At 44.2% G+C, this 16,340-nt stretch overlaps 1 protein-coding gene across 1 annotated transcript in view; it reads right to left on the reverse strand.

Moving 5' to 3' along the window:
* LOC117479853 (NACHT, LRR and PYD domains-containing protein 12-like) overlaps nt 1-3,411 on the reverse strand; it is a 105,233-nt gene extending 101,822 nt beyond the window's left edge. The window contains exons 1-2 of the mRNA XM_034126956.1: nt 3,344-3,411; nt 2,932-3,211 (exon numbers count right to left, since the gene is read on the reverse strand). Coding sequence (XP_033982847.1) covers nt 2,932-3,202 — 271 coding nt within the window. The 5' untranslated portion in view covers nt 3,203-3,211; nt 3,344-3,411. The remainder of the gene's footprint in view (nt 1-2,931; nt 3,212-3,343) is intronic.
* Between the last annotated feature and the right edge of the window lie 12,929 nt (nt 3,412-16,340).

Here is a 16,340-nt window from a genome sequence, read left to right on the forward strand (position 1 = left end):
GCCGGCCGGCCATCACGGAACGTGCATGAACCGATCACGACCCTCGCACTTTAAACTGTCCAAAATAAGACGCTTCATCTGTATGTTGCAACAGGCAACAGTTTCGGTTCATGTTAATTTACAAACTCTTCAACTACAAAATACTTTAACATGTTACGCACCGCCCCCCCCGGTACCGGGCGGATAAACGCGTCATTTGCAGGAAACAACGTCTAAAGAATCTTAATATTTAATAAACTATGAATGTTTTATATCCATGTAACGGGAAGAAACTCAGCTAACTGATCTTTTTAAAAAAAAAATCTCCAAAAAAACCCACAATGCTAACACTCAGCCTCTGAATTAACCACGAGCGAAAAAATGTAACCTAAAACTGCACCTAAACTCACAATAACTCCCTTATTACTTATCCTAGATGCACAGCCAACCCCTCGATTAGCATCTCCTGGAGACACTGAATCTAGGGGTGCCCACCTCAACACTCAGTGATAAACATTTGCGACGCTATAAACGAAAGCGTACATCAGAACATGTGGAGCTAAGTAGCTAGAAAAGCTAACATGGCTTACCTTGGTCAAAACTGGTCTTCAATGGCATTAAAACGATAAAAAAACGATGCTGCAGTTAATCCATAGGTTCATCCAATGTGTCTGTGTCCTCTTTGAAATGATTTCTGATAATCCATAAGCAATAAAACTGCTTTTTCGTTTCCAAATGTCAGAGCGAGAGATCGCTTCACTCTGGTGCAAACCTGCATGCGGGAAGCCCCCACCGTTTGTTTTCACAACGAGTGTGTGTGGGGGCCTCCCCCTTCGATTCGATTGGCTCTAACGGTCAGAAAGAGGTGTCAACCATCCAAATCGACCAAGGGGGGCCAGAGATATGGGAAAAAAAACATTTTCACCCAAATCACCTCAGAGGAGGGGTGGTTTTGGCTAAATCTCTCTAAAAAGGTCAAATGTCACTTGTTTTGCATCAATCTTGATACAGGGTACTTATTATATGTTGTACTTTGGATTTCTAAAGCTTTTAGTCTACTAACCCATCATCCAAGGGTAGTTTTCACTATCTGTAAAAAATAATTTTTGGACGGACACTATAATTTACAGTTTTTTACTATGTAAAATCTGAATTTTCTTTAAAATAAAAAACATCTATATTGATTCTGACACTTCTAGATCCAACTCACAGATGTAACCTTGCTTTGATAAAAGACATTATTCATATAACCCTTTTAGAAGTTAAGTTGTAGTCATTTGTTTTGGGCATGTCATTTTCGAGCCTGAAACATGAAATACAGGCTTGGTGCTTAACAGGTTAATGTACATTTTAATTTAAATATGAAGGAATGTGTGTATATTAACTGTGGGTTTTTCTCTGGAAGTTTTTCCTTGTACGATGTGAGGGTCAAAGGACAGATGATGCCGTTTTTCTCATACTGATATTCCGCTATGCACGCTGGGATTTGGTGTTTATGCGATGTGAAATCCGAAAACATTTAAAAGAAATGAAATAATATGCAATAACGTGCTTTAACCAGTAGGTGTCCCTTTCTATCAGCTGTGCACCGTTATGGCGTAAATACAGCCTATCTACCAATTGGATCAAATATAAAAGTCAGCCGAATTAGTGTTGATACTGCAAGGAGACGTATTGTGTGAAAAGAAATGTAAGATGTTGTTTAATTGCTTATATATTTAAGATCCACGTCAAGTTTTCAGTTTTGGCGGCAGTTCCTGTTTGTCTAGAAGTCTTGTCATCAGGGCTCTATACATAGAGTTAACTACGGCAGATATGTCATATTTAATGCAGCCGAAACGTGTATTACAATGCAGTTATGTGATGACTTTCAAGGAGAAAAGCAAGCACACTCGGAATAATGTATTATTTAATTTTAATTTACATTAAAGTATTTCGTGAGGCCTTCTAACATGTTTTTAAATATAACTACGGTTATAGTTGAAGAGTTTGTAAAATAACATGAACCGAAGCTGTTGCCTGTTGCAATATACAGTCTATGGTTGCTACAGAGGATTGTGGGTAATGTAATGTCTTCGGCCATCCAAAACTCAGAGAAAACTACTTGTTTCTCAGAATTGAAGGGGAAAACTTGACAAAAGCATTGCACACACACTAAAACCTATCAATGTCGTTTAATTAACAAGGATAATCTGGTGTTTTTGAGTTGATGAGTAGTGGAGATATCACTGTCAAATCAATCGACAGTAAGGGGAATACTTACTTCCGGGTGTACAATTCTCCGTTATCCAATGGGAATGGACGCTCACATTGCCTTTAACAGCCTCCGACACAAACGAATGCCGTGCTTCCATGAGCGTCAAATCCCGCCGCAGATGGGAATACATTGCAATCAGTTGAAAGCTATTTGCGTCTGTTTATGAAGCTGAAGGAGCCTCGGAGCGTCCCAACTGCACGCCTCGGGACCCTGACCAAGCGTCGCTCCTGGACGTTTATGGAGTGAGAGTGTGTTGGCTGTCAGTACGCTTGTCCATGTTTGTGATTGGTCGAATGCTCCAAATACCACCCCTTTCATGTGAACGCGCACCTAACTAGAATGGGCAAAGCTGTCTTGAGTTAACGAGTTGATAACCAGCGTTGTAGGACAGTTTAGCGAGAGCGCATTTGTTTTGGATTAGGTAAGCCGGGTAACTCAAACATATCCAAGTTAGGTTGAACCGGCTTCGTAGTACAGGCCTCTGGTCTGCCTAATAGGGTTGCTTTTTTTCAAAGTAGTTGATCTAAAAACTCCAACAGTTCTAATTGACCCTATCAGATAAACCCTGACACCATGTACAGGTGGTGTTTCTCTGTGTGGTATATCAGGAGGACACATCCAATCCATGTTATCATTGTGATTTACCTGACTTCAGGTTCCCTGTTTGTAAAACTCCCTAATAACTAATGACCTACCTGTCGGTTCTGATGGGATTTTTGATAATTCGTCCACCAGATCATTCCGATTAATCTTCTTCAAAACGTATTTGGTCACTTCAATAGTCTTAATGCAGTAGTTCAGAAACATATGGTCCACAGTTTGCGTCCGCAATGCATCCTCTAGTCGACTCTCCGGGATTCCTTTGAATCCTAGGACCTTCTGCTGCAGGTGCCACTTGAATTCTTCAAAGTCCTTTTTCCCCAATTGTTCTAAAGTACTGAAGAGGATCTCTTTCAGTGTCGCCATATTTTCTCCCTGCAGAGATCCAAAAGATAACAACAGAAAATATTATATAATCTTACATCTGAAATAACATGGGTTCATGAAAAAAAATACTTTGTTTTTCAGCAACAATACTGCTTGGTTATTTTAAGGCAAATAAACTACTACTCCAGCTTCAGGTTCAGGTACAGCTTCGGGTTCAGGTTCAGGTCCAGGTTCAGGTCCAGCTTCAGGTTCAGGTCCAGCTTCAGCTTCAGGTCCAGGTCCAGGTTCAGGTCCAGCTTCAGGTCCATGTTCAGGTCCAGGTCCAGCAGAGTGTGTGTCCTCTGGGCTGGAACACAACACAGAGCTTTGAGTGAATAATGAGTGCTGAGCTGTGACATGGAGAAGAGTCATGGACAGTTGGAGATCTCACCTCTGAGCTTTAGTCTGGCTGTCATGTTCCCCACACAGAGAGGGGGGGGCTTCGAACGGCAATGGCCGTGGCTGTCTCCTCCTGATAAGGTTGCCCATATAGGCGGAGCTACTCGTTCCTGACGTCAGAGGACTTTCAAATCTGTATCAGTCTGTATCAGATCCGTTGCAGCCCCGTTTTTAGAGATTTGGGTATGGAGGAAAAGAGAGAGGGTTGTGTTTTCTGACACTTGGTGAGTTCCCTGACACACCGGGGACACATATTCATGTATACAAGACGTACAAAAGTGCATTTTGCATGATAGGTCCCCTTTAATAAATAAACAACAGAGGTCCCATCCCGACTGAGTTCGTATTGTAGCTGGAGACTTCAATCATGCAAGTCTAAAAAATGTGCTTCCCAAATTTGTACAATATACGATGTACCACCAGAGGAAAGAATACATTGGACCGGGTGTATTCTAACCTGAAGCATGCTTACAGAGCGGTAGGTACCACTCCCCCATTTAGGTCTATCTGACCACCTCTTACTGCTTCTCATCCCAGCTTACACCGCCCTCAGAAGTAACACCAAGCTGGTGGTCAAATATATCAGAACCTGGCCCGAGGGGGCACTCTCACAACTGCAAGACAGCTTCGAACACACAGCGTGGGACATATTTGAACAGACAGACTTGGAGGAACACACAGAGGCTGTCTTATCTTACATCAAGTTCTGCACAGGCACTGTAACTGTGGAAAAACGCATTCGGGTCTACCCAAACCAAAAACCATGGATGACAAGAGCGGTGCGGTCTCTCCTGAGTTCCCGTGACACAGCCTTCAGCTCGGGGGACGCAGCCCAGTACAGCATGGCAAGGGCGAACCTGAGGAGAGGCATCAAGGATGCGAAGGAGGAGTACAAGCGAAAAGTGGAGGAGAATCTCACTCATAACAACGCACGGTGCATTTGGCAAGGCCTTCACCAGCTAACCAACTATAAGGGCAAAACATCTGGCACTACTAGAGCTGACGCCCACCTTGCAGAGGAACTAAACAACTTCTTTGCCCACTTTGAGGCTAGCAGACCCCCCCACTTTTCTACTCTGCCCCTGTCCCTGCAAACTACCAGCTCCATACCACCTCCCACTCTCAAAGAACATCAGGTGAAGCTGAGGTCTGTGAATCCTGGAAAAGCCGCAGGACCGGATGGAGTACTCTGCAAAGTACTCAAAGCTTGTGCTGACCAGCTTTCAGGGGTCCTGACCAGGATATTCAACCTGTCCCTGTCACAAGCTAGCATTCCATCCTGTCTGAAGACGGCTACCATCATTCCTGTCCCCAAAAAGACACCAGTCAGAGAGCTCAACGACTACAGGCCCATAGCCCTAACATCGGCGGTGATGAAATGTTTCGAAAGACTGATAGCCGACTACATCAAAGCCAGCCTGCCACCCTCCCTCGACCCTCATCAGTTTGCCTATAGAGCTAACAGATCCACGGATGATGCCATCGCCACGGTCCTTCACACAGCTGTGAGCCACCTAGAAGGCCCAGGCAACTATATAAGGATGCTGTTTGTCGATGTTAGCTCAGCTCTTAACACCATCATACCCGACATACTAGTGGAACAACTGTCAAGCCTAGGTTTCCCCTCCATCATATGAGCCTGGGTAAATCATTTCCTCACAGACCGTCCTCAGACAGTGAAAATAGGCCCTCATTGCTCCTCCACCCGCACCCTCAGCACTGGCTCCCCGCAGGGCTGCGTGCTGAGCCCACTACTCTACACACTCTACACACACGACTGCTCTCCCACCCACCCCTCCAACTCCATTATAAAATGTGCAGATGACACCATCGTGGTCGGCCAAATATATAAGGGAGACGACGAGTCGGCATACAGAGACGAGATCCTGAAGCTGTCTGCGTGGTGTTCAGCTAACAACCTACATCTGAACACAAGCAAAACTAAAGAAATCATCATAGACTTCAGAAAGCACCGTCCAGAACCCGCCCCCCTTCACCTCAACGGAGAGAGAGTGGAGAGGGTCTCCACCTTTAAGTTCCTGGGGGTTCACATTTGGGAGAGCCTCAGCTGGACAGCACACACCACTGCAGCAGTTAAGAAGCCCCAGCAGTGACTACACTCCCTGAGGGTGCTTCGGAGGAACCGACTGAACAAGAAGCTGCTGGTGTCCTTCTACCGGGCGACCATCGAGAGCGTGCTGTCATACTCCATCTCGGGGTGGTATGCAGGATGCTCAGCTGCGGACAAGAAAGCCCTGCAGAGAGTGATCAGGATGGCAGAGACAATCGTCGGCTGCCCCCTGCCCTCTCTGGAACTCATCTCCACCTCCAGCTGCCGCAGCAGAGCTTACAAAATAATAAAGGACAGCTCTCACCCAGGTCACAGACTGTTCTCTCTCCTGCCTTCTGGGAGGAGATACAGGAGCTTCAAGTCACGGACAAACAGATTCAAAAACAGTTTCTACCCCTGGGCCGCCAGGCTGCTTAAAACCCTGTAAGGCCCACTGTTGTAATTTTACAACATTACTTTAAGCTATCCTAAAAAAGTCAGTAAATGGTTTGTTTTTTAAAGACTACATTTACATAGTCAAAAGATCCTTTTGTTCAGCCTCACAATGCTATTGGGTAGTAAATGTGTTTATAGGTCCTGCCCTCTGGCCATACACTCACACAACTTCAGAATCTTCAAACGAGCAACATCTCTTTGTTTTATTGGACTGGATTTGTCAGATTCAAGTAAGTAAAATGCCTCAAGTATTTTTTTTGTGATTATTACAATATCTAGAACATGTACATATTCAGTTTTTGTGGAATACATTCATCAAATGTGATTTTGAGCAGTTTATGTCTTTGTAATATTACAACACTGGGTCAGTGTGGTAGTCAGAATAGCATGAGCACCTGTCATGACCCCGCCCTTCTTATATGTTCACATATGGAAATAAAACACTAATAGAAATATAATGTCTTTGATAATTCACTATAACTAAGTTCTAAATGTGTCCTCTGTTAAGATTTTGAATTAAGACCAGAATTGAATGAATTAATACATTATTTCTGAAAAAATATGTGAAATTATATCTCTAGCAATATTTTAAACTCTACTTGTATCTTATCAGTTAATTAGTTACAACAATTAATTTAATGGTAGGGTAGGTAAGTTTGAGAAACCGGCTCGAGATCGCTAGAATTTGAAAATAACAACCGGAGAAAATCTGCCACTTCCTTACAGAGAGAGGTGGTGAAAAGTTTTCACTGGGTTTTTTATTTTCTACTGAAACAGCAACGAGGAGAGAGAATGAGGACGCTTGATCCGGACAGCACCATGTGGCCTTCAGTGTGTGTGTGTGTGTGTGTGTGTGTGTGTGTGTGTGTGTGTGTGTGTGTGTGTGTGTGTGTGTGTGTGTGTTTGTCTCCGTGTGTCTGTTTCTCTGTGAGTGAGTGAGTGTGTGTGTGTGTATGTGTTTGTGAGTGTGTGTGTGTGTGAGAGTGTGTGTGTGTGTGTGTGTGTGTGTGTGTGTGTGTGTGTGTGTGTGTGTGTGTGTGTGTGTGTGTGTGTGTGTGTGTGTGTCTGTGAGTGAGTGTGTGTGTGTCTGTGAGTGAGTGTGTGTGTGTGTGTGATTGGTGTGTGTATGTGTGTATGTGTGTGTGTGTGTGTCTCCGTGTGTCCGTGTGTCTGTTTCTCTGTGAGTGTGTGTGTGTGTGTGTGTGTGTGTGTGTGTGTGTGTGTGTGTGAGATTGGTGTGTGTATGTGTGTGTGTCTGTGTGTGTGTGTGTGTCTCCGTGTGTCTGTGTGTCTGTTTCTCTGTGAGTGAGTGGGTGAGTGAGTGAGTGAGTGAGTGAGTGTGTGTGTGTGTGTGTGTGTGTGTGTGTGTGAGTTACTTTAAAGAGTCCCTATGAGGGTCCGGAGACTTACAATCATGCAGTGAATTTACGAAACAGTTCTAAATTGAGACGAGATTTTTCATTAACCGCACGTTAAGTTTGACAATGTCAATTCTAAGGGTCTTAATTGGGTCATGAGTTTGCACAGATGTACTATTTTCACTTTAATTAATAAACTAGGGATTGTTTTGAGTCTGCGGGTGTTTTTCTTGTTGATTTTTCTGCATTTGGTACTTTTACATTAAATACTTTAAGGACATGTTGCTCATCATACTTTAGTACATACACACTTGTCAATGTAGGATTGTTCATGCATTCTTCCAGCGTGTTATTAGGTTATGGCTAGAAAGGATCCGTCTTGTGTAAATATGTGGTCACGTTCTCGTTGTAATTCTAGTTGTAATCGGAGCAGCTCGGGAAGCGCTCGGAAAGATTGATCGTGCTTTTTACAGAACTATGGCTTCCACAGACGATATTTTATTATGGATTTGTTGTCAAAGCTCTTCAGATATTCATTGCTATCGGGATGTTAAGAGCATTCCATGGAATATAACAACAAGTGTATCTCGAGCCGGATTCTCAAACTTACCTACCCCACCTTTAACATTAACTTTTTAAACTTTTAACTTTAACTTAAATGCATTCACTACAGGACCTCCGAACTTTTAACATTCCTGACGTCTGTGCAATTTTGTACAACTCTCTGAGCATGATCAGTGCCTCAAAAACTGGCTTTACCTGCAGGGAAATAAGAATGCAAGAACAGCAGACAGAGCCAACTGTGCTCGGACCCAGCCAGCACTGGAAGTCAGAATCAAACATCCACAAACATTTAAATTGAGAATGCAGTTTGGATGTATAGGAACATATTTGTTGAGGCTGATTTTGTATAAACCTTCAAATGTAATATATTCTCTGAATTGCTTTTCCTGCTAATGTGCTGTACAGCCCACCAACATGAATATATTATTATCAACATAATACCAAGTGTTGTTATTCTTAGTTATCATTATAGTAGTTCCATCGATGCTCAAATGTTTAATCCCAGACTTTAAAAATACATCTGAAACATGTAAGTGCATTAACACCCACATGTTTCTAATGTTGGTTATTACAGCCTTTATATAAGTGACGACTGAAGCTAAGCAGAGACACATAGATACATGTTTACATGTTTCTTCATGCCCCGATGTCAGACCGGTTCAGACTGCATTCTTCACTGATGACGTGAACTCAGAGTACAGTCTGAGAAACAGCAGGACATGAAATCTTTCTAAAATTATTCTGCTAAAGCCTAAGCTAGTAAGATGGCGCCGGTGATGAGGGCTGCCATTGTTACCGAATAAAATGTGGGACGAACAACTGGTGATATTCTATAACGGTAGGCAGATGTATCAGAGATGGTGTGGGACCCAAAGGCAGTGGGTGACCTTAGGCCGGTGGTTATCCACAATGAACCCATAACTCAGGTCAGCTCCTATAAGTACCTTGGTGTCCATCTAGATAATACACTCAGCTGGAAGGCGCATGTTCAAGGTCTGTGCTCTAGACTTCAGCAGCGGTTGTACTTTCTGCGTCGACTCCGGGCTTTCGGAGTCGACCAGAAATTCATGTTACTGTTCTATCACGCAGTGTTGGAGAGCATCATGAGGTATGGTATCACTGCCTGGTATGGTAACTTGACAGTGCAGTCAAAGTCACAGATCGCTCGCCTAGTACAGACTGCTATGAAGATTATGGGGGTTAAAAAACACCCATCTCTCCAAAACATATACGAGCAGTCGATTATCAGACAGGCAAACATTTTTGTGTCTGATCCCACCCACATACTCCACCCAGAATTCCAGCTCCTACCTTCTGGTAGAAGATTCAGGGTTCCCAGGAGCAGGCTGAACCGCTATAAGCACTCATTCCTACCTATGTCGATTAAGCTTCTTAACATTCACATGAAATGATATGTAGTCAAATGTAATGAAATGTACTTTTTTTAATGTTGGCCATGAGGGTTGTGCAATAGGTCGCCATTGTCAGTATGTACGTGTGTGTATTGTGTTTCTTCAAACGGTGTATGACTGATGATATGTGTATGTCTCTTAATGTCCACTATGTTTGTATATGTACATGGATGCACTGCAGGACGGAGTCCAGAACAAATTTCCTTACGGGGACAATAAAGTATATCGTATCGTATCAGGGGCGTGGCCTTTGTCGAATAACCAGGAAATACACATTTCGATCGCTTCTTCTGTCGTTTACATTCATCTTTTGGTATATTTGGTTGGATAGGAACACTTTGATGCACATTCAGTACCAGTGTGCGAGGTTGTGGTTGCGATGCCGATATTCGGACGCGTACAGCGAGGACTACAAAAGACACATGAGGTGACTGGGGATGTGTGTTCAAAACATTGCAAGCTTGAATAAATCATTTAAACCATTTATTTTTGCCAGACTTATTACTGAATATCATTCTTAATGGGATACCAAGTCCACCTGAGACCTGTGTATACCTTCAGACAGCCTCCAAGTGAAGCACACGTTGTATGAAGGTAGATATGGTGCAAAATGCGAGAGCGTGTAAAACCTGATGTGAGCACTTGCAGAAAAGAAATCTGAGCTTGTGTGCATACATTTACACTTGTATAAAATATCCACGTATCTGTGAACCACATTTGAAGTCACAGAAGAAAAAAATAAGTGTTTTAGCTTGTAGAAAAAAAATGAACTTAGTGATGAAATGTTCACTTGCAGAAAAATATATATTTTTTAAATATATTTTCCATTACAACTGCAACTTGGTAATTACAACCTCTCAAATCAGTCATTACAACTTCACGAATCTGCTCTGTGGTAGTATATAGTATACATCCACGAATCTGCGGCCTTGACTTTTGCTACACTTCTTGCGATGAATGTGTCGCAAAAGTAATTTTCACCTGTAGATGTGGGGGGAGGGAGGGGGGTTGGAGCGAAGGGGCGGAGCTATCACAACGACGAGGCTCGGGTCAGTCACACAGTCACAGCCATAGGGCCGTTCTCATTTCATCAAATTCCCCTCCTCGACTCCCCTCCTCGACTCCTATCCTCAAGACTTAGTCCCGCCCACAGGAGATGCGAGCGGAGGAGCCGAGGAGGGGAACCGAGGAGAGAGGAGGAGAAGCAGCAGGCGGTTAGAGAAATGAGAACTCCTCTCCTCTGAGCGGTCATTTTAGAGAGACGTCCATTAATGATGACAGGAGGCACAGCAGCCCTTTGTCTGATGGACAGATGTGTTCATGACCACTTATATATTTACTTTTAATTAATTGACAGTGCGGTATAATGAGACAATAACAGGCTACAGATGCGGACACACACACACACACACACACACACACACACACACACACACACACACACACACACACACACACACACACACAACACACACACACACACACACACACACACACACACACACACACACACACACACACACACACACACACACACACACACACACACACACACACACACACACACACACACACACACACACACACACATTTATATAAATATATAGCCTACAATTTCAGAATCAAACAGAGCACTCTCACAATAACGTAACACTATCAGAGACTGGATATATCCCCCCCCCCTCCCCTCTCTGGTCGCTACAATGAGGGAAATAAATTACGGGCCAAAAGTTTTATTTACAAGTATTAAAAGTAAGCAGAGGACACCAAACCAACTGAGACCTGTCTGTCCGCTGCATCTACGCACACACTGTACCACACACACCAACACCACACACACGCACCTAACAGCCGTTGTGTATTTTATTATGTGAAGCATAATGCGTCACGACTCTTTGAAACATCTCTGTTCCCGGAAATGCATCCACAAAGGATATGTATACATACATATACATATATATAATGTAGTGCCGAGAGATAGGAGTCGGAGGCGGTACATCGAAGGTGCAAATGGGAACTTTAATGAGCAGCAGAAACGGACATGTTGTCGGGTCGCAGCCCAGGAAGAGAAGAAAGAAGCCAGGAGGGCACACAATAAATACTGTCAGCAACACATATGTCCGTGCGGAAACAATACCCCCAACCTGTAGTTCCATGAGTGAATTATGTAACCTAGTTAATTAGTGATCACTACACAAGCCCCCCCAGAATTCAACCATGGACACAATCCTCGCGTCCAGGAGGAAGCACCACAGGGGCTGAGGAGGGCGGGGCCGGGCCATGGAACGGGCTGTCGGAAGGGAGCCGCAGGAGAGGGTAGGGGCCCCAACGAGGGCGAGGGCATCCCCACCGGGGGGTGGGGGGCGGGCCGGAACGGGCCGTCGTCAGGGGGCCGCAGAAAGCAGGGTCGCTGTGTCGCGACGCGGGGGCGGGCGTGAATATCCCGGTGGTCCCCAGCAGGGAGGAGCGCTGCCCGGCCGCAGGCAAAGGCACAGCGGCGGCGGGCACGAAGTCCCCGGAAAGAAGGAGCGGTATCCCCGGGAGGAAGGAACCGTGGACAGGGGAGAGGCCAGACGGGGTCAGACGGGGCGACGTCCGAAGCCGCCGTCGAGGCGAACCGTGAGCCGCGGTTAGCTAAGCTAACTGAGCGGAGAACTGACGTGTCAACGTGCGCCAACGCCTCCATCAATTTTGAATGGGTTGACGTAGAATACAGGCGACGTCACGACGATGTCAGACGTCACGGCGACGTATCATAGGTGCGCTGAAAGTACGCGCTCAAAGTACGCGCTCACGTAGCGGCGGCGTAGCTTAGAAAGCACTGTCTTAGATATGCGTGTTGATAACGTACGTGTGGATAAGCGCGTGAATAACGTACGTGTCGCCTCCGTTAGCATTGTATAGCATTATCCTATATTATATTTTTCGAATGATTCCGCTCCTACAGTAGTTTGGAGAGTGTTACAGGTACACTTTCTCATCGGCACAGTATTGGTATCAGAAGAGAGGGGAATAATAATTAATAATCATTAGTATGAGAATATTTGCTGGTGTTGTACTCGAGACCGGTCTCCAGACCACTTTTTAACGGTATTGGTCTCGGAATCGACTGCATTTGGTTTCGTATTGTCTCTGTATCGGACCTATAGGACTCGAGATTTTATGTCAAGACCGGTTAAGACCACGGCTGTGGCTGGGGATGTGATGAGGGTCGGGAACCGAAATCCGGTTCCGATTTGGAACAAATAACAATTGTCCGGTACGGGGATTAATAAGAGTTGTGTCTAGCAGCTCTCTCTCTCTCTCTCTGCTCGGGAACAGCTGATTGCTGCACGGCGATCAGCTGTCCCTCCCTCCCTCAAGGTGTGTGTGGGTGTGTTTGTGTCTGTGTGTCTCATTCACTGTCCCTCAGGTTGTAGCATGTTTCGATTGCCAGTTTGTGGCTTGTATATCTTGTGAACGCAACGCTGGCATGATGTGGCCTGCTGACATGGCCTCTAATGAACTAAAGACTAAAATAATACGTGTTTAATTCAGCCCAGATGCGGTGACTGCAGGCCAAATCAATTAATGCGGCATATATTGAAGGTGTTCAAAGTTGCACCGGTATGAAGCGCAGTGAGAACCACGCACCTGTCAGACCAGACCTTTATATATACAGTCTATAGCCGCGTTCACACTGGAGTACTTTTCACCGTACTTTTCGCGTTTAGTTCCGTTAGTACCCCTTATGTCGCGTTCACACCAAAAAGAGCACTTAATCTCGGGAACTTTTACCCCCATTTTTAGTGCCTGCTGAGAGATGGTACTTTCCTGGGGGAAAAAAGTGCCCCAGTTCTGATTGGCTGGGCGAATTGCAAACCACGCCTCGTACAACTCTGAAATGTTTTGTAGAGCCGCCATTGTATTATCCTCGCATTAGCATTATTAGCATTAGCATTCGCCCAGCGCACAGACGCAGAGAGACTAACTTATGGCAACACAAAATAAAACATGGGAGCGGTGGAGATGAGGAGGTGTCGGCGTTCTGGCGATTTACTCGGAAGGCTTCAGTAGAAGCTGCAGGGAGTCCCAGCAGCTTCTACTGAAGCCAGGCCCCAACTCCGGGGACTTCCGGCCGGGGACTCCGTGAAGTTGTTTGCTGCCTACCAGTAAACCCAAAGCAGAAGAAGACGAAGTGACGTCAGCGGCTCATTTGCGTAATCTTCCCTCAGGGAAAAGTACTCCGGTGTGAACGCGATCTGTACTAAGTGCCCTGGGGTAATAAGTGCCGGACCTTTGAGTGCCGGCACTAAATACGGCAAAGTACTTGGTGTGAACGCGGCTTATGTGTCAGACTAGCGAATGGGCACATTTAAATTTCAGGAGAATAATGAAGATGTGATTGGTTGTTCCACTCTCCGTTTCTCACGAGACCAGCGCGCTGCTGTTTACATTAGTGTGAACTGGACCGACTGAAACTGACGGCAAGGTTAATTATTGTGGAAGGATGGACCCCCATCCTGCAAAAAAAGGCAGCGAAATGTCAACAAAACAGTTTCTCAGTCCAATGCTAAGTTAGTGGCAGGCCCTGTGTGACTGGAGACTATAAGGCTACACAAAACCCAAACATTTCCTTAATGTTACTCAAGGCAAATATATGTAATATAACCGTTAGACTGCAGCTAACTGTGGGGCTACAAACCCCTCATACTGTGAGTGAGTAACTTGAGATGGTTATGTTGTCTAAAGGGGAGACAATCATTATGGTATTACGCCATGCAAATACAGGGTCAACTAAGTGATAAAATAAGTGTTGCATAATATATGTTCTTGAATAATGTTATTTCATAAATAGTTGTTAATGTAATGATTACATGTTCTCCTTATTCAGTTCCACTATCAGATGATGCTGATGGTGATGGCCCTGAGGGAGAGATGCAGGCAGAGCTCAGTGGACAGAACTGGCAGGTACAGAGGAAACTGTTTCAATAGGCTATGTCTATGAAAACACTGAACAAAACAAAGGAAATGTAATGACAACAGTATAAGCAAGCTATGTTCATGTTCTCTCAATAAGTTACTATAGTTATTGATCAGAGTTTAATCCATTTGAGGTCCACCCCCAAATAAAACATGTTCACATGGAAAGGTTCCCAAATACATATGCACACCTTTTTTTTAACAATATCCTATGTCCATATGTTTCTATTTAAGTAGTAGATTCAAACTGTAGGGCTATCACTAAGGGCAGCAACGTTGTAAATATTGACGATACATCCAGCAAAACGCCCCCAAAACTGGTAGTGGCCTGGCTGGGTGTATAATTCCCGGCCTGCTATGGTCCCAGTCCGGCCCTGCTGACACATCACACACCCGTACACTACACACATCACTGATTAACTGATATCACAATTGAGTCACTCTCTTTAAATAAATATACTGTAATTGGAAAATAATCATGTGTGGTGTCCTTGTTTTGTCCGTCCTTGAGCCAGGGCTCCCTATTGTTGTATAGGTTAATGGTGTGTGTAACACAAACATAATAAATCATTGGATAGTGTTATATAATAGAAATAAAGTAATGTATTAAGACTCAGTGCGAGTTATTACTTTCTTCCTTTACTTGGCATTCTTCAAAAATACACAGACATTGCAGCACATCGTTTCATGTCTTTGTACTTTCTCAGCATTAAAGTGCAATGTGTTGGTGAACCTTTGTTTCCTCCTGACAGCTCACTTAAAGGTATACTCAATTCAATTCAATAGCTTTATTAGCTTGACCTCAGTTACATATAGTATTGCCAAAGCTCTGTATAGTTGCAACATCTATACAAAATATATATATATACAATAGATATATACTCCCCCTTGTGGCCAAAGGGGGACACAACTCTTGTCTTCAGATGTATGCTTGAGTGCAGCAAAATGTAGCACAGTGACTATTTTGTCAACTAAACATCATAAAACAATACATATTTTAGTAAACGGGACATTATAATCTCCGCACATTAACTCTATATTTGCCTCTGCCATGGTGCTGAAATGAAATAAAATAAACAATATATAGGGGTTGCCTCTTCTCTGAACTTCTATGTATACTGCATCCCTCCAAATCAAATAAACCATAAACAAATACATAAAGTCGTGTTCACTGCAGCGATCTATTTCACACACAAAACTATATGAAAACTTGGTGATATACAGTTTTCTCCTGGAGACCAAGGGAAGACAGGCTTCTCCTGTTTTTTCAGCCTTTGTTATCATTTTGATAATTAAAAATATATATTCTTGTCTGTGGTTGTTTTTGCATTCAGGGCATACAAGAGGTGTAACATTATTTTAATACCAAAACTATATTGAAATAGAGTCTAGCTTGAACAGCAACTAAGTAGCTGTAACATTACTGGGTTATTTGGTGATAACTACCAAAGTAAAGTAACTTCAGACACAGACGTCACCAGGGGCGGACTGGCCCTCGGGACGTTCGGGACGAATCCCGATGGGCCGGTAGCCCGGTACCGAAGTGGGCCGGTCGGACCACTCGACGCGGCCCACTGCCCCACTCCGATCGGCCCACTTCGGTACCGGTGAAATTGTAATCAGCTTAATGCTTGGCCCACGAGTGAACGTGGATCGCTTTATTTAGTGATCGGATACGACCGGAAAAACATTCCATGTAAACGGGGCTATTGATAGGTTGTCAAACTTGTCAATCTTATGTTTTTGAAAGTAAGCTGAATGAACTGAAGGGGCTGGGCCGGGAGAGATGAGTCGTCTCTTCCAATTGGAAAGAGGGCGAGGCCCGCGTCAGAGGTCCGCACTCATCAGACAAGCTCCCTAGCTTCGTTTGATGATTGATCAGTAAGTTAGCTAGCAAAATTGAGAAAGAAAAGATGGAGAACAGTAAAAAAAGAAAG

The sequence above is a fragment of the Trematomus bernacchii genome, unplaced genomic scaffold (genome assembly GCF_902827165.1).
Source record: "Trematomus bernacchii unplaced genomic scaffold, fTreBer1.1, whole genome shotgun sequence".
Classification (NCBI taxonomy): domain Eukaryota; kingdom Metazoa; phylum Chordata; class Actinopteri; order Perciformes; family Nototheniidae; genus Trematomus; species Trematomus bernacchii.